Source organism: Salvelinus namaycush, chromosome 23 (assembly GCF_016432855.1).
Source record: "Salvelinus namaycush isolate Seneca chromosome 23, SaNama_1.0, whole genome shotgun sequence".
Lineage (NCBI taxonomy): Eukaryota > Metazoa > Chordata > Actinopteri > Salmoniformes > Salmonidae > Salvelinus > Salvelinus namaycush.
This window is the reverse complement of record NC_052329.1, coordinates 23,600,158-23,618,936: the sequence shown is the minus strand read 5'-3', so window position 1 is coordinate 23,618,936 and position 18,779 is coordinate 23,600,158. Positions and strand designations below refer to the sequence as shown.

General features: G+C 43.0%; 1 protein-coding gene across 1 annotated transcript; it reads left to right on the top strand.

The window, feature by feature from the left end:
* The first annotated feature begins 340 nt into the window (after nucleotides 1–340).
* On the top strand, nucleotides 341–10,217 carry LOC120018792. The gene is made up of 12 exons (XM_038962004.1): nucleotides 341–492; nucleotides 796–980; nucleotides 1,170–1,344; nucleotides 5,648–5,737; nucleotides 6,205–6,255; nucleotides 6,399–6,467; nucleotides 9,015–9,041; nucleotides 9,154–9,444; nucleotides 9,580–9,627; nucleotides 9,719–9,832; nucleotides 9,925–9,954; nucleotides 10,043–10,217. Exons 1-12 carry the CDS (start codon nucleotides 423–425, stop codon nucleotides 10,096–10,098), a joined length of 1,206 nt encoding a protein of 401 aa, XP_038817932.1. The 5' UTR covers nucleotides 341–422; the 3' UTR covers nucleotides 10,099–10,217.
* The last annotated feature ends 8,562 nt before the right edge of the window (nucleotides 10,218–18,779 follow it).

Here is an 18,779-nt window from a genome sequence, read left to right as displayed (position 1 = left end):
TCAGAACTCTGTTCCATTGGCTGCAGTTGCAAATAGTATTAGGGTTAAGTAAAATAAGCATTTATAATTTATAATCACAGAGAGAGAAAAAACAAGACCAGCTGTATACATGCACATAATCCAAGTACTTGATTGTTATAACATGTAAATAACATTGTTAAACATGTTATAATATATCAAATGAATCAAGAACCAGTTAAAATGTAACACTATATTAAATATTTTCAGATATGTATAAAAAGAAAGGGGACGAATAGAAACAGGCACAGCTGCTCAAACAGGAAGTGACCTAATCGGTTTTCTCTGTGCCTGAACTTAGTTGTAGAGGTTTGCCCTTTAACTTGTAGCAACTGGATATATGTGCTGGGTACTTTCACTTACATTTCTGGTACCGCTCACTGCCATACATTACAATACAGAAAATGCTCTTGGTCAAAACTGAAGTCTGTTTTTTTTGGATGGTATTATGTTATACCTCTTTTGCTTCAATGGGTAAGTGCTTAAGATAATGATAATATAGATACAGCATTTTATGTTGCATTTTATTTTAAGTTATGAGAGAGTAAATGTAGAGTTGGAGAGTAGAAATTTAAGAGAATCTTCCTGTCATGTGAATGTAGTGTGCATCTGGAAAATAATGATGTAATTTTTTTAACCCTATTTTTAACTTACATCAGAAAAATGTATGTATGCTGCTGAGAATTTACCATAAAATGGCTGTATATTTTAACCATTACATTGCAACATTTTATCTATGAGCCTGATAACCGTCCAAACCCAACACTCCTCCTCTAGGTAACAAACATTGCCATGACTCCTGTAACACATCCACCCTCCAGGCTCCACTAGGCTCTGCGGTGCTCCTGTCATGCAGCTTTGGGTCCACCTTTCTGGGCATTAGCCCTGGCCATGGCTGGGTGGTGTGGAACCAGGGCTCTGGTTCTGGTGCCAGCCTGGTCAACATCACGTCCTCTGGGAAGGTTGTTGCCTCTTTCAGTTGTCTGCGTAGCATGTACAATACTAGCCTTCATTTTTGTTTTGAAATTTTAGCCTTTTAAAAGCCTTTTTAACCATATTTGTTATTGGCAGCTTTATCATTTCTGCATGTAATGAGCTCTTCAAATAATATATATTAATTTATAAATAAAATATGAATTTATTATTATCAGGTGGACTTTCTGGACCCCAGGCAGGGCAGAGTGAAGGCTTTCCCCAATCAGGGAGGTCTGGGGAACTTCTCCATCCTAATCGATGCCCTTCAGGCCTCAGACCTGGGCTCCTACTGCTGTGAGCTGCAGAGTCATGACCAGTGCCATCGAGTGGAAGTTGAGGAACTTGAAGAAGGTAACACTATGCTAGTATCTACAGTAATATATTGTTCCAACTGCTCAGTTGGTTGGAGAATGGTGCTTGTAACAACACCTGAGTTGTAGATTTGATTCCTTCTTGCAACCTCAACGGAATATTTGCATCAAGAGAAAGTCACTTTATTGTTACATTAGAACAATAATCTCTTATACTGTTGTATCTGAAGATATAGGACCCTTTCAAGTCACCAGTAATGAGTCAAAATAATTGGTGAAGGTTTCATACTGTACAGTGCTTTCGGAAAGTATTCAGACCCCTTGACTTTTTCCACATTTTGTTAGGTTACAGCCTTGTTCTAAAATTACCCCATAATGACAAAGAAAAAACGTTTTTTAGAAATGTTTGCTAATTTATAAAAAATGAAAAACAGAAATATAACATTTACATACTGTAAGTATTCAGACCCTTTACTCAGTACGTTGAAGAACCTTTGGCAGCAATTACAGCCTCGGGTCTTCTTAGGTATGATGCTACAAGCTCGGCACACCTGTATTTGGGGAGTTTCTCCCCTTCCAAGGAGTTGAATCTTGGTTTCATCAAACTAGAGAACCTAGCTTCTCATGGTCTGGGAGTCTTTAAGTGCCTTTTGGCAAACTCCAAGCTGGCTGTCATGTGTCTTTTACTGAGGAGTGGCTTCCGTCTGGCCACTCTACCATAAAGGCCTGATTGGGTGAAGTGCTGCAGAGATGGTTGTCCTTCTGGAAGATTCTCCCATCTCCACAGAGGAACTCTGGCGAGGGTCTGAATACTTGTAAATAATGTAAATATAATAATGTATTTCGGCAGTGGTGTAAAGTGCTTAAGTAAAAATACTTTAAAGTACTACTTAAGTAGTTTTTGGGGGTATCTGTACTTACCATTTATATTTTTTACTACTTTTACAAAAAAAAAAAATGTACTTTTTACTCCGTACATTTTCCCTGACACCCAAAAGTACTCGTTACATTTTGAATGCTTAGCAGGACAGAAAACATCAAATTCACGCACTTATTGTCACGGTCGTATGTAGAGACGGACCAAGGCGCAGCGGATGTAGAGTTCAATAAACTACGACCCGTGACTAACGAGATGCTACGTGCACAAACTCAAAACACAAAATTCAATATCCCACAAACACAGCTGGGAACAAACACTACTTAAATACGATCCCCAATTAGAGACAACGATTAACCAGCTGCCTCTAATTGGGAATCATACAAAATCACCAACATAGAAAATTAAACCTAGAACCCCACATAGAAATAATAAACTAGAACACCCCCCCAGTCACGCCCTGACCTACTCCACCATAGAAAATAAAGGCTCTCTATAGTCAGGACGTGACACTTATCAAGAGAACATCCCTGGTCATCTCTACTACCTCTGATCTGGCAACTCACTAAACACAAATGCTTTGATTCTGAATGATGTCTGAGTGTTAGAGTGTCCCCCTGGCTATCTGTACATTTATAAAACATGAACAATTGACATCTGGTTTGCTTATTATGCGGAATTTGAAATTATTTATACTTTTAATACTTAAGTACATTTTTGCAATTACATTTACTTTTGATACTTAAGTATATTTAAAACCAAATACTTTTGGACTTATAATCAAGTAGTATTTTACTGGGTGCCTTTCACTTTTACTTGACTTTATTTTTACAGGGACAGTGCACATTAAATCAACGTTTCAGTAAAAGTGACGGTTTTAGCCAGCCGGCTAATTTTCAACCGCAGTCCCTGCGCAGGTTATTAAAAACAATTACAATATAGACAATCATTGAGCAGTGAGCACACGCAGAGCAACATAGGACAAGCAAGACGTAGCATACAGACAGAGCAACATAGAACAAAAAGCAGCAAGACAAAATTCATAAAAGCAACAAAGTGTTTCCACACCTCATAAGCTACAGACAACAGACAACATGGAAAGCGGCAATACACAGCTAGGGATTATGTTCACAAATCTGATTGACCTTTAGCCATGTCTTCATGCATTTTGTGAAAGTGTGATATGTGGTGCAGTTATGTGTGTCTGATGGCAGTGTATTCCAGACATGGGAAGCTCTCACAGAGAAAGCGGATTTACTAAAGGTGCTTTTCCTTAAAACGTCTTATGGCTGCAATCCCGTTAACGGGATCGATATGACAACAGCCAGTGAAAGTGCAGGGCGCCAAATTCAAACAACAGAAACCTCATAATTAAAATTCCTCAAGCATACAAGTATTTCACACCATTTTAAAGATACACTTCTTGTTAATCCCACCACAGTGTCCGATTTCAAAAAGGCTTTACAGCGAAAGCACCACAAACGATTATGTTAGGTCACCGCAAAATCACAGAAAAACACACAGCCATTTTTCCAGCCAAAGACAGGAGTCACAAAAAGCAGAAATAGAGATAAAATTAATCACTAACGATCTTCATCAGGTGACACTCATAGGATTTCATGTTACACAATACATATATGTTTTGTTCGATAAAGTTTATATTTATATCCAAAAACCTCAGTTTACATTGGCGCCATGTTCAGAAATGCCTCCAAAATATCCGGAGAAATTGCAGAGCCACGTCAAATAACATAAATACTCATCATAAACTTTGATGAAAGATACATGTTTTACATAGAATTAAAGATACACTTGTTCTTAATGCAACCGCTGTGTCAGATTTCAAAAAGCTTTACGGCAAAAGCACAATATTCAATAATCTGAGAACAGCGTTCAGCAACAAAAGGAAGCCATACAGTTACCCGCCAAATTATGCAGTCAACAAAACTCATAAATAGCATTATAAATCCTCACTTACCTTTGCTGATCTTCGTCGGAATGCACTCCAAGGACTCCCACTTCCACATGAAATGTTTGTTTTGTTCGGTAATGTCCATAATTTATGTCCAAATAGCTATTTTTGTTAGCGTGTTTGGTAAACAAATCCAAAGTCAGGAAGCGCGTTCACTTAAAGCAGACGAAATGTCAAAAAGTTCAGTAGAGAAAAGTCAGTAGAGAAACATGTCAAACGATGTATTGAATCAATCTTTAGGATGTTTTTAACATAAATCTTCAATAACGTTCCAACCAGAGAATTCCATTGAGTTCAGATGTGCGATGGAACAGAGCTCCCTCTCATGTGAACGCACATGGTCAGAGCATGGTCAGCTCATGGCAGACCTGACTCATTCCTGTCTCCTTCGGCCCCACTTCACAGTAGATGCATCAGACAAGGTTCTACAGACTGTTGACATCTAGTGGAAGCCGTAGGAAGTGCAAACTGATCCATATCCCACTGTGTATTCGATAGACGATGAGTTGAAAATCGACCAACCTCAGATTTCCCACTTCCTGTTTGGATTTCTTCTCAGGTTTTTGCCTGCCATATGAGTTCTGTTATACTCACAGACATCATTCAAACAGTTTTAGAAACGTCAGAGTGTTTTCTATCCAATACGAATAATAATATGCATATATTAGCAACTGGGACTGAGGAGCAGGCAGTTTACTCTGGGCACCTTTCATCCAAGCTACTCAATACTGCCCCTGCAACCATAAGAAGTTAAGGGAAATATACAGTCACCTCTCATGGATCTGCTGCCATATGTTTGGGTTTTCTGTTTAACAAAAATACTGAGTGGAGGGTGAGCCAGGCCATTTAGGATCTTGAATACAAGACATGCGTCGGTGTATTGCACAAGATTTTCCCAACTCAGGCGCTCATGCTTTCTGAGGATGGCTATTGGGCTTCCTATCAAGCACTTTGAGAGCCTGTTTGTAGACAGACTGAATAGGTTTTAATGTTGTACAGCAAGCTTGGGCCCAACTAGTCAAGCAGTATGTTAAGTAGGGGAGTATCATAGATTTGAAGTACAGTTTTGCTAAATTAGCTAGGTTGAATTTGGTTATCTGAATTACCTTTTTCACATGCTTGAGTCATTTCCTATTAAGGTATCTTTACTTTTACTCAAGTATGACAATTGGATACTTTTTCCACAACTATGTCAGTTTATTTTATTTGATAAATGTGCAAAAATTTCTCAAAATCTGTTTTTTCTTTGTCATTATGGGGTATTGTGTGTAGATTGCTGAGGCGTTTTTAAAAACAATTTAATCCATTTTAGAATAAGGCTGTAACGTAACCAAACGTGGAAAAAGTCAAGCATGTGGTCGGTTTTTCCTTCCATGGTTACTTTCTGTAAAGGCAAACACATTTCTGGTCGGTTTAGACTCAGCAGCTCTCTCGCTTATTGTTTCCTGTAAGATACACGTGAATAAAACCACCTCTTCCTCTTTACTCGTCTAGGTTCACACATCGTGTTGTTTTTCAGCGTCGGCAGTTTGGCCATCCTCCTAGTGCTCCTAAGTGGCTGTTTCTGCTGGGTGAAATGGACACGTGAGCACCCCCATGTTCCATCTGACTCACTCGGTTTTACTTCTGCATTGGAATGATATGGATGAAGCAGCTAGCACGGCATGCTGCACAGTATACAGTATGCTTCACCGAGTACAACAACAGTTATTTGGGCTAATCGGAACCTTCCCATGAGCATTAAGCAGCATCCTTTCTTTCTGATGTAAATGTTATTATGTTGGTTGTGCAACTTTGCAAGCTGCTTCCATGTCAGTTAAGTAGCTACATATCCTACTGAAAATATGCACATTGCACACTTTAAACAGGCCTATAGGCATGTCTTGATGCCACCCAGTATGCGCTTTAGAAAGAGGAACTGCAGAGATGCAGTGATAGAACATTTCAAAGTAGCCTAATATCTTTGTGAAATGTGATGTACTTGTACTTTCAAAAAATACATAACGCCTGAAAAAGTGATCATCTTATAGAAGTGCCCTTTCTTGTTTTAGGAGTTACTACTGAAAGAACACCAGACTATATCAACACCCATTTCTGTGCAGGTTGGGCCTCTATGCTCTTGTTCTAATCCTCAATGTTCATTTAAATTTTTTGAGAAAGAGAATGTATTACTATGGCATTTGAGCACCACTTTCAAATCTGATTGAAACATGAAATTAATGTAGAATTCTGTATAATATCACAGGATCCAGTGCACCTCCTGAGGACGTCGCATGTAGTGACAATGTCGGGAGAGACGTGGCACAGGAGAGAGGTAAAAAACGTACACACGTAGGCTAAAACAGCATGTGCTCACACTCAAACACACACACACATGCACATGCACGTGCACACACTGTAACGATCGTCGTAATCCTCCTCCTCGGACGAGGAGGAGAGGCGAGAAGGATCAGACCAATATGCGGAGTGATTAGTGTCCATGATTATTTATTATATCGAAACTGAACACGAAACAAAAGAACACCATGAAAACAATCGACAAACAGTCCCGTGTGGCACGAATGCAGACACGCGATACAACCACCCACAAAACACACGTGAAACCCCGGCTGCCTTAGTATGATTCTCAATCAGGGACAAACGATCTACAGCTGCCTCTGACTGAGAATCATACCAGGCCGAACACAAAAACCCCAACATAGAAAAATACACATAGACCAACCCACCCAACTCACACCCTGACCAACTAAATAAATACAAGAAAAAAGGAAAACAGGTCAGGAACGTGACATAACCCCCCCCCCCTTAAGGTGCGAACTCCGGGCGCACCCGCATAAACTCTAGGGGAGGGTCTGGGTGGGCGTCTGTCCACGGTGGCGGCTCTGGCGCTGGTCGTGGTCCCCAACCCACCATAGTCAAACCCCGCTTCCGTGGTCTCCTCCCAATGGCCACCCTCCATGTCAAACCCACTCTACCAAAAGGCAGCACCGGACTGAGGGGCAGCACCAGACTGAGGGGCAGCACCAGACTGAGGGGCAGCACCAGACTGAGGGGCAGCACCAGACTGAGGGGCAGCACCAGACTGAGGGGCGGATCCTGGCTGGCTGGCTCTGGCGGATCCTGGCTGGCTGGCTCTGGCGGATCCTAGCTGGACGGCTCTGGCGGATCCTGGCTGGACGGCTCTGGCGGATCCTGGCTGGACGGCTCTGGCGGATCCTGGCTGGACGGCTCTGGCGGATCCTGGCTGGACGGCTCTGGCGGATCCTGGCTGGACGGCTCTGGCTGGTCCTGGCTGGACGGCTCTGGCTGGTCCTGGCTGGACGGCTCTGGCTGGTCCTGGCTGGACGGCTCTGGCTGGTCCTGGCTGGACGGCTCTGGCTGGTCCTGGCTGGACGGCTCATAACAGACGGACAGCGCTGGGAAGGCAGGCAGCTCAAACAGCGCTGAGCAGGCAGGCAGTTCAGGCGCCGCTGGGCAGACGGCAGACTCTGGCCGGCTGAGACGCACTGTAGACCTGGTGCGTGGTATAGGCACTGGCTGCGCTGGAGAGGAGGAAAGCTCTGACAGCGCTGGACAGGTGGGAGCAGCTGGAGAGAGAACCCGGAGAGACAGCCTGGTGCGGGGGGCTGCCACCGGTGGACTGCTACGGGGAGGTGGCACCGGGTATACCGGACCGTGAAGGAGGACACGTGCTCTTGAGCACCGAGCCTGCCCAACCTTACCAGGTTGAATGGTGCCCGTAGCCCTGCCAGTGCGGCGAGGTGGAATAGCCCGCACTGGGCTATGCTGGCGAACCGGGGACACCATCTGTAAGGCTGGTGCCATGTATGCCGGCCCGAGGAGACGCACTGGTGGCCAGATGCGTTGGGCCGGCTTCATGACATCCGGCTCGATGCCCAACTTAGCCCTACCAGTGCGGCGAGGTGGAATAGCCCGCACTGGGCTAAGCACGCGTACTGGGGACACCGTGCGCTTTACCGCATAACACGGTGTCTGACCAGTACGACGCCCTCTCACTCCACGGTAAGCACGGGGAGTTGGCTCAGGTATCCTACCCGGCTTTGCCACACTCCTCGTGTGCCCCCCCCCCCCCAAGAAATGTTTGGGTCTGACTCTCGGGCTCCCAACCGCGTCGCCGCGCTGCCTCCTCATACCAGCGCCTCTCTGCCTTCGCTGCCTCCAGCTCCGCCTTGGGACGGCGATATTCCCCTGGCTGAGCCCAGGGTCCTTTGCCGTCCAGGATCTCCTCCCAAGTCCAGGAGTCCTGGGTTTTTTCCCACTGCTGTCGCTGCCTGTTTGCACTCCGCTTGATCCTAGATTGGTGGGTGGTTCTGTAACGATCGTCGTAATCCTCCTCCTCGGACGAGGAGGCGAGAAGGATCAGACCAATATGCGGAGTGATTAGTGTCCATGATTATTTATTATATCGAAACTGAACACGAAACAAAAGAACACCATGAAAACAATCGACAAACAGTCCCGTGTGGCACGAATGCAGACACGCGATACAACCACCCACAAAACACACGTGAAACCCCGGCTGCCTTAGTATGATTCTCAATCAGGGACAAACGATCTACAGCTGCCTCTGACTGAGAATCATACCAGGCCGAACACAAAAACCCCAACATAGAAAAATACACATAGACCAACCCACCCAACTCACGCCCTGACCAACTAAATAAATACAAGAAAAAAGGAAAACAGGTCAGGAACGTGACACACAATGTTTTATTATGTTCATGTGGTTAAGATTATTCAACATTACAGCATCACTCTATATTTACTAAACAAGATCACAGTACAAAGTCATTTAGCATTTGCAGACTGATGCTCACATCTGGTTTTTATCTTAATTTAGGAGTCGGCAATGAGCGACCGATCTATGGTAAATTTACGCTTCTACATTTACCATTTTCTTTCAATGGACTGGAATTGTAAAGTTGTTTTATTTTCTACATGGACCTAGTTTGAACTGTTCTCTTCCCACCTTTCAATAGAAAACAATGAGCACGATCCAACCAGAATGCAGCATGATCCGACCACAATTCAGCATGATCCGACCACAATTCAGCATGATCCCACCAGAATTCAGCATGATCCCACCAGAATTCAGCATGATCCCACCAGAATTCAGCATGATCCCACCAGAATTCAGCATGATCCAACCAGAATTCAGCATGATCCAACCAGAATTCAACATGAAGCACAAAGAAACCAGCACGAACCAGCTAGATACAAAAATAAATTGCGAGAATCGAGTGAGAAAAGAAGACAGGGGTTTCATGGAGGTAAGCTATGTGTGTTACATACCGTAGACATTCTATAACCATTGTCCCTTGTTCAATGATACCAATATTTTCATCCCCGCTTGGTATGCATGTTGAATTCAGAAGTAACTCAACTTTATGGACTTTCCTTCCCAGAACTCATGAGCAGATTGCGCCAATCAAGTCTCGGACAGCGTTACTATGGTAAAGTCAGAGCTTTGTAATGATCAATTTACAGTATAGACTTGCGGTGATCCTTTTATGAATTACATTGACTTGTCGTGAACTCTGACAGCAAACCAAGCCGAGATCAACCAGCAAGCCAGAGTTCAGATGGACAACCACAAAAGAGCAAACGAAGCAAAGACCAACCCGGAGGGCAGATCCCAAATGGACAACCGCCAAAGAGGTGTCCTACACACTATGTTTTACAGTAATCTCTGATACAAATCAATATGCACTCTAGCATTTTGTTATTAAAGCCTTGTCTCCTCATTGCAGGAAGCTTTTGGAGAAAGAAACCCAAAGAGCGTGAGTTGCAAAACATTTTTTTTTTTTTTACACACAACATACTGTATAATCATAATAACTTATATTAAGTCCTCTCTCTCTCTCCCAGAATGTGAATATGAAAACCCTATCTATAACAGTGCAGTCAAACTCAACAAACTATAGACAGTGAAGAAGAGGATACTGAGTCTCAACTCCTTGGTCTCACTTTTGTTTAGGTTGTATTTTATTTTATTTTGTAAATAAAGTACATTACATTGTCTTGAAAGTGAAACAAATATGAAATAAAGTTCATTTTTAAATAGGTTTATGATTCTTTCATGCAATGTATTATCCAATGTGAATCAGAAAAGTCTCTAATCAAGACAACTAACCCTAATAACTGTGTCACCCTACCATGGATGGTCACCATTGTCCACTGTTTGCTGACCATCAGAGATGAAGAGGTACTCTTCTGTTGATGTAATGATTCTTCGTTATTATTACCCTAACCTGCACAGAGCTAGAGGGATATAATCCATACATTCAACCGCACTGACAGTCTGAAAGGTAGGAAATAGAACTGCAGTTTACAAAGACATAAATTACAGTAATGTTGAATGGAAACTGGATGAATGTATGTCCAATGTAATGTGGCAGACCAGGGGGTTTGATCAAGACGTTTACACATAAGACACAAGTGTGATACCTCAGTTTCAAGAGTGTTTAATTAAAACAATAAATAAGAAGAAAAGAAACCGGTCTCCTCCAGGAAACCTCTTCCGGGTTACCGCCTTCTGGGCTCTGGAGTAGACCACCAAGCCGCTCGGGTCTAGCAGACTGTGAGAACGTCGGTCCGGAAGCAACCTCTCACTACCTCCAATCCTCCCGTGTGCTGCCCTCCTGGCAGCTTTATGGGCCTTGTACGGCTGGTGAGCAATCAGCCCCTTGATTACCCACCAGCCTTATTCAGTCCCAATTAGTCCTGGCCAGAGGACACGTCGAGACCTGGCATGTCCAGCAGAGGGAGCCACCGCCGCGTGATGTAGACTCCGTCTGTCACCAGGCCTCAACGAGTCTCCCCCTGGTGGCTTGTCCGTGGTACGCCACAGTAAGTATCTTAAAATGTTCATTCCTGATCAGTCAAATGGCAATATCATTGGTTATACAATATGTGTGGTTTTGGCTAATTGCTAATGTCATGTGTATTCAAATTCACACAGATGAACCTGGTGGACACTGCCGGGCATTAGATATCGTTCAGTGCCACTATCTTATGGGAGAGACAGACCGGTTCCTTGTCTTTTCTGTTAGCTACTATGGCTGTCTCGTCAAAAGACAAGTAGGCTAATTATTTCCGCTAATATTACATCTCATAAAATTTTTTGCTGTAGCACTTAAAGGCTGACGTTAACATCACTTTTATTAAAATGTGCCAGGGAGATATTGCCAGTTTGACAGTGGTCATCAAGGCTATGGTCGATGAGGGCCAAGTTTAGATCACCAAGAGATTGCCTCTCATCTTTAAAATGCCAACTGGCATCCTGAAAGGTAACAAAATATTTGCCTTAATGTAATATAATACAAAAGTTGCATTGTGGAAAGAATGTATTAAGCAGCAATATAGTGTGAAATTATATCAGTTATCAACCATCTAAACATTCCCTTCAGAGGAAATCAGCAAAGTTGACAATCCACCATCGAGAAGTTCTCTTGGGCACTGAGACAAGGGTTCATCATCATCATTTTCCAGAATGTCACCCCCCCCCCCTCTGAACCTGGACACAGTCCAGATCCCCTCTAACCACAGCCAGAATGGCAAGCCCAAAACCAGGACTGATCACTCTGTTACCTTCCTCTTTCAATTCACCTACTGTGGCATTCAATCACAGAGGTGTGTACCATTTAGATGGTCTATTTCTCCATCAGATCTATTTCCCTACCACGTCAAATTGATTTTTTCCTTGGGCCTCCTTTCAGATTGTTGATGGAAAATGTTTTTGGTATCTCAGATGGTTCTGGCAATTCTCACATAGAAACTTAATTGTGAGGAAAATGTTTGACATGCTTTTTACATTTGTATCACACAAACCATTTTTTAGAAACTCATGATGAAAGTGGCAATTTTAGGCCCTTTTTAGACCTAGACATGCCTCCTGTAAGACCCTATGATCTGTGAACCGTACATGATACAGACAACATCTTGCTGTCATTATACACCTTATAGTGTGCTCTCAAATATAGAGTATGTATAGATTCTGAAATACAATGTTTTCCATCAATTTATTCAACATTTAAATCTCAAAAGTACCCTTTTTGATTTAGCTTATTTTTTGACATTTTGTATTTGGAAAATGGTCTATTGGGTGAACGTTGAGGCAGATCAACTTTTGCATAATAATCAAGGATCTATATTTCGAGATACCCGCTTTAGTTAAGAATTACAGTGATCCAGTTGATCATTTATAGTGTGGAGGATATAATGGAGTTACACCTGTATGTTTGCATGTGATTTCTCCCTTTCTAAGAATGACCTTCCACTGCAGCTTTGCATTGAACAGCAGAGGTGGGACCAAGTCATTGTTTTACAAGTCACAAGTAAGTCTCAAGTCAAGACCGTCAAGTATTAAGTCAAGTCTCAAGTCTTTAACTTTCGAGTCCTAAACAAGTCATAATGTGCTCCTTTTTTCACCTTTATTTAACCAGGTAGGCTAGTTGAGAACGAGTTCTCATTTACAACTGCGACCTGGCCAAGATAAAGCAAAGCAGTTCGACACATACAACAACACATTTACACATGGAATAAACAAACATACAGTCAATAATACAGTAGAAAAGGTCTATATACAGTGTGTGCAAATGAGGTAAGATAAGGGAGGTAAGGCAATAAATAGGCCATGGTGGCGAAGTAACAATATAGCAATAAAACACTGGAGTGATAGATGTGCAGGAGATGAATGTGCTACGCGTGCTCTTCACCAAATGTAATACCATTTCATATTTTTAACATGAGTAATAATTAGTATATTACATTTACGCAAATCATGAATGCTTTTAAAAATATCTATATATTTATTACTTTCCAAATAAACATATTTACATGGAAATACATGGGTAGCCATGAGAAAGACACCACCCCCGTCAGGCAGGTTTTAGGCTACCAACTGCCTAGTATAAGGGATTTGCGTCAATTCAAATCTGGTATCAGGACAAAATGTGATTCAGAGTCACCGAATATATAAGTATTTTTATTAAACTCAAGCGATAAATGGTAAATGCAATTTTCGTATATACGGGTTCTCTGTATCACCTCGCAGGGCAGAACAGAGAACTGGCAGGATGTAAGTAAACAGCTGTTCTTATACGGTGACAGACGTAGTTCCAACCCGTCTGTTGGCCTATCACAGTAGAGGCTGAGCGTGGTTTAAACTTTGCTCAGCCTATCGCCGGCGCTCAGGCTAGTCCCAGCCTCTTGGCGCTCCTTGGTGTCCAGCGCTGTTGCTGTGTAGATTACGCTCCCACACCCTAGAAACTGAGGTCAGATAACTCTGTAACATTGTCTGAGCTATTTGCACCTGCATACAAAGCACACTGTTCTCGCTCAAGGCTAACCACAGCTTCCCAGCACACTTATCTGGGGCTAACTGTTACTTCCAGCACACACACACAGACACCCAGGCCAACAGTTGCTAATATTCAATCACGTGATGTAGTATTGGGTTATAGTGCAATAAACATAAATCCTAACACTAGCCAGTTGTAGCTCAATCTTGGTTGCAATGATCACGTTCCCGCACTGACTGACTGTGTGGAGGCTCATTGATTTAACTTTACACTAGCCTACCTACATGATACACTAGTAAAGTAATAAAATATATAGCTGTCGGCTATATTAGCCACGACTCACCGTTCTTTGTCGAACGAAGTTAGAAATTGTTGCGCCTCCATCTGTAATTTTCTTCCAGCATGTTTTGCAAGTTGAAATCCGTTTTTTGTTGATACAGAGTTGTCTTTATATCCGAAAAAAATAATTTTGGGTATATCTTTCCAAGGGCTCCATCTGAAATCACCCGCCGACGTTCCTCTGCACTGCCACTTGTGCGTGGCAGTTCTCAGCTGGCACAATTTTATTGGCTGCTGTCCGATTCAAACTGTAATCCGTTAATGAAGAGTTGATGCGCTGCACACTTTTTTTAATAGCATCATTTTTAATATTTGGGCTTGGGGAGGATATCAAGTCAGGTCGAGTCATAGGCTCAAGTCAAGTCACGAGTCATTGGTGTTAAAGTGAAAGTCGAGTCCAAGTCATCATATTGTGACTCGAGTCTGACTCGAGTCCAAGTCATGTGACTCGAGTCCACACCACTGTTGAAATACAAAAACATGAATTGTGTCTTTCCAGTGCACACACATTAAAACAATTTAATAGGTTCGGCCAATTGCTATATATTGTGAGCAATTTGACTCTTGGTTGTGTTCTCTCCCCAGACTCCTGTTACATGTACACTACCGTTAAAAAGTTTGGGGTCACTTAGAAACGTCCTTGTTTTTGAAAGAAAAGCACATTTTTTGTCCATTAAAATAACATCAAATTGATCAGAAATACAGTGTAGACATGTTTTATGTTGTAAATGACTATTGTTGCTGGAAACGGCTGATTTTTAATGGAATATCTACATAGGCGTACAGAGGCCCATTATCAGCAACCATCACTCCTGTGTTCCAGTGGTATGTTGTGTTAGCTAATCCAAGTTTATCATTTTAAAAGGCTAATTGATGATTAGAAAACCCTTTTGCAATTATGTTAGCACAGCTGAAAACTGTTGTTCTGATTAAAGAAGCAATAAAACTGGCCTTCTTTAGACTAGTTGAGTATCTGGGGCATCAGCATTTGTGAGTTCGATTACAGGCTCAAAATGGCCAGAAACAAATAACTTTCTTCTGAGACTCGTCAGTCTATACTTGTTCTGAGAAATGAAGGCTATTCCATGCGAGAAATTACCAAGAAACTGAAGATCTCGTACAACGCTGTGTATTACTCCCTTAACAGAAGAGTGTAAACTGTCTCCAACCAGAATAGAAAGAGGAGTGGGAGGCCCCGGTGCACAACTGAGCAAGAGGACAAGTACATTAGTGTCTAGTTTGAGAAACAGACACCTCACAAGTCCTCAACTGGTAGCTTCATTAAATTGTACCCGCAAAACACCAGTCTCAACGTCAACAGTGAAGAGGCGACTCTGTGATGCTGGCCTTCTAGGCAGAGTTGCAAAGAAAAAGCCATATCTCAGACTGGGCAATAAAAATAAAAGATTAAGATGGGCAAAAGAGCACAGACACTGGACAGAGGAACTCTGCATAGAAGGCCAGCATCCCGGAGTCGCCTCTTCACTGTTGACGTTCAGACTGGTGTTTTGCAGGTACTATTTAATGAAGCTGCCAGTTGAGGACTTGTGAGGCGTCTGTATCTACAGTAAGGGTGTCAAGTATCCATCACATCACAAGTGGTTCGTGGTCCATGGATTTACAAAGTCTGAGTGGCTGTTAAATCATATAGAAAATTCAAAGTACAAGTATAAATCATTTCAAATTCCTTATATTAAGCAAAGCAGATGGCACAATTTTCTAGTTTTTGTATTTACAGAAAGCACACTCCAACACTCAGACATAATTTACAAACAAAGCATTTGTTTAGTGAGTCCACCAGATCAGAGGCAGTAGGGATGACCAGGGATGTTCTCTTGATAAGTATGTGAATTAGACCAGATTTTCCTGTCCTGCTAAGCATTCAAAATGTCACAGGTACTTTTAGGTGTCAGGGAAAATGTATGGACTAAAAAGTACATTATTTTCTTTAGGAATGTAGTGAAGTAAAAGTAAAAGTAGTCAAAAATATAAATAATAAAGTACAGATACCCTCCCAAAAACGACTTAAGTAGTACTTTAAAGTGTCTTCACTTAAGTACTTTACACCACTGATAACACTTTATCCCCCCCAGTTAGACTTCCATTGTGATACAGATGTCTGTAGAAGAACCAGCTGCTCAATGCTCTGTAACAGACGTAAGTTTAAGTAGGTCCTATTATTGAGTGTAGTCTGGCCCAGGAGTGTGAAGGTGAACGGAAAGGCACTGGAGCAACGAACCGCCCTTACTGTCTCTGCCTGGCCGGTTCCCCTCTCTCCACTGGGATTCTCTGCCTCTAACCCTGTTACTGGGGCTGAGTCACTGGCTTACTGGTGCTCTCCATGCCGTCCCTAGGAGGGATGCGTCACTTGAGTGGGTTGAGTCACTGACGTGATCTTCCTGTCCGGGTTGGCACCCCCCCCCTTGGGTTGTGCCGTGGCGGAGATCTTCGTGGGCTATGCTCAGCCTTGTCTCAGTATGGTAAGTTGGTGGTTGAAGATATCCCTCTAGTGGTGTGGGGGCTGTGCTTTGGCAAAGTGGTTGGGGTTATATCCTGCCTGTTTGGCCCTGTCCGAGGGTATCGTCGGACGGGGCCACAGTGTCTTCCGACCCCTCCTGTCTCAGCCTCCAGTATTTATGCTGCAGTAGTTTATGTGTCGGGGGCTAGGGTCAGTCTGTTATATCTGGAGTATTTCTCCTGTCTTATCCAGTGTCCTGTGTGAATTTAAGTATGCTCTCTCTAATTCTCTCTCTCTTTTTCTCTGTTTCTTTCTCTCTTTCGTTCTTTCTCGCTCTCGGAGGACCTGAGCCCTAGGACCATGCCTCAGGACTATCTGGCATGATGACTCCTTGCTGTCCCCAGTCCACATGGCCGTGCTGCTGCTCCAGTTTCAACTTAAATAAAATTGTATGAATGCCCATCTATGTGGTAAGCCTACCATTTGTAAACCACCAAGAAAATATGTCCAAAAGTTGTCGGCTCTTGATTACTGGGGTGTAGCCTACCATGTCACCGCAATAGAATTTTATGAATTTCCATCCATGTGGTAGGCCCACCATTTGTAAAACAGGCCATTGCATTGGCTTTATCTGTCCTGATTCCTTTGATTAATCAATTTGGATAATATGGGGATGAGACATTGTTGATATATACAAAGAAAAGAGTCGGCCCGAGAATTGAACCCTGAGGCACCCCCATAGAGACTGCCAGAGGTCCGGACAACAGGACCTCCGATTTGACACACTGAACTCTGTCTGAAAAGTAGTTGGTGAACCAGGGGAGACAGTCATTTGAGAAACCAAGGCTGTTGAGTCTGCCGATAAGAATGTGGTGATTGACAGAGTTGAAAGCCTTGGCCAGGTCGATGAAGACGGCTGCACAGTACAATCTTTTATCAATGGCGGTTATGATATCATTTAGTACCTTGAGCGTGGCTGAGGTGCACCCGTGACCAGCTCGGAAACCTGATTGCACATCGGAGAAAGTACGGTGGGATTCGAAATGGTCAGTGATCTGTTTATGAACTTGGCTTTCGAAGACTTCAGAAAGACAGGGCAGGATGGATATAGGTCTATAACAGTTTGGGTCTAGAGTGTCACCTCCTTTGAAGAGGGGGATGAGCGAGGCAGCTTTCCAATCTTTAGGGATCTCGGACAATACGAAAGAGAGGTTGAACAGACTGGTAGTAGGGGTTGCAACAATAGCGGTGGATAATTTTAGAAAGAGAGGGCTTGTGAATGTTGACCTGTTTAAAGGTCTTACTCACATCGGCTACGGAGAGCGTGATCACACAGTCATCCGGAACAGCTGGTGCTCTCATGCATTTTTCAGTGTTACTTGCCTCGAAGCGAGCATAGAAGTAATTTAGCTCGTCTGGTAGGTTCGTGTCACTGGGCAGCTCGTGGCTGTGCTTCCCTTTGTAGTCTGTAATAGTTTGCAAGCCCTGCCACATCCGGCAAGCGTCGATTAAATCTTAGTCCTGTATTGACGCTTTGCCTGTTTGATGGTTCATCGGAGGGCATAACAGGATTTTTTTATAAGCTTCCGGGTTAAAGTCCCGCTCCTTGAAAGCGGCAGCTCTACCCTTTAGCTCAGTGTGGATGTTGCCTGTAATCGATGGCTTCTGGTTGGGGTATTTAGGTTAGGCTATTTCCAACAGCACCTGGAAAGGTGCGCTGAGAATGGACAAGCAAAATATTTTGCGCCCTGCCTTTGACAAAGTGGGCACTGCTTATCAGAGGGCATCAGCGCTCACCTAAAATGCCCATATACCACAGGTTGTGAGAAATTGGCCAGAATTTCTGGACAGAATTATGTGAGGTTTTATGTGTTGTTGTTGGAGGTGCCTCTTGGTCAATTTAGCTCGGAAAAGGCAGCCCTTGTCAATACTGAAACAATTGGCTCATTGTTGCAATTGAACCCTTGTATGTTAATACAAATTATACGTTTTCTCATGAATTTTTGCATATTATTAAATTTAATCGTTGAAAACTGTGCATTTAAGCAATACTTCTGCAGTGACTTTTCAGACGAAAAGTGTGGCCCGAATGAGGTGGTGGGAAAGATGGCGGAAGCAGACGCTGAAGTGGATTGTGAATCTAATGGCGGTTGAATCAAGGATAATTGGAGTATTGTCCAAAAGAATGGAAAACATAGTAGTGTATAGTGCTGAGAATGTCCTTTCCTATCTTGTTGGAGTACGGTTTGTTAATGAGGAGCAGTTGATCGAAATACCAATCTTGAATAATCCATTTGCGCTATCCAAACTGGTGGAGAGAGTGATGGGTAAAGGAAATCTGTGAGAATCACGAGAGGCGGGCTTATTTGGATTTTTTGTACATCTGCGGATCAAGGAACTTGTGTTGCGTCTTACCCGATTTGATAAGTCTGACATGCTGACCAAACCAGACGCGCTCGTGCACATGTTGATTTTGTTCACCCACACCAGAAGCAATCAGGACACG

Excerpts from the sequence above, each read along its gene's own strand:
- LOC120018792 (XM_038962004.1), top strand. The coding sequence starts at position 423 with ATGCTCTTGGTCAAAACTGAAGTCTGTTTTTTTTGGATGGTATTATGT. Across the intron at positions 493-795 it reads TACCTCTTTTGCTTCAATGG|GTAACAAACATTGCCATGAC; the intron begins GTAAGTGCTTAA and ends CTCCTCCTCTAG. Across the intron at positions 5,738-6,204 it reads CTGCTGGGTGAAATGGACAC|GAGTTACTACTGAAAGAACA; the intron begins GTGAGCACCCCC and ends TTCTTGTTTTAG.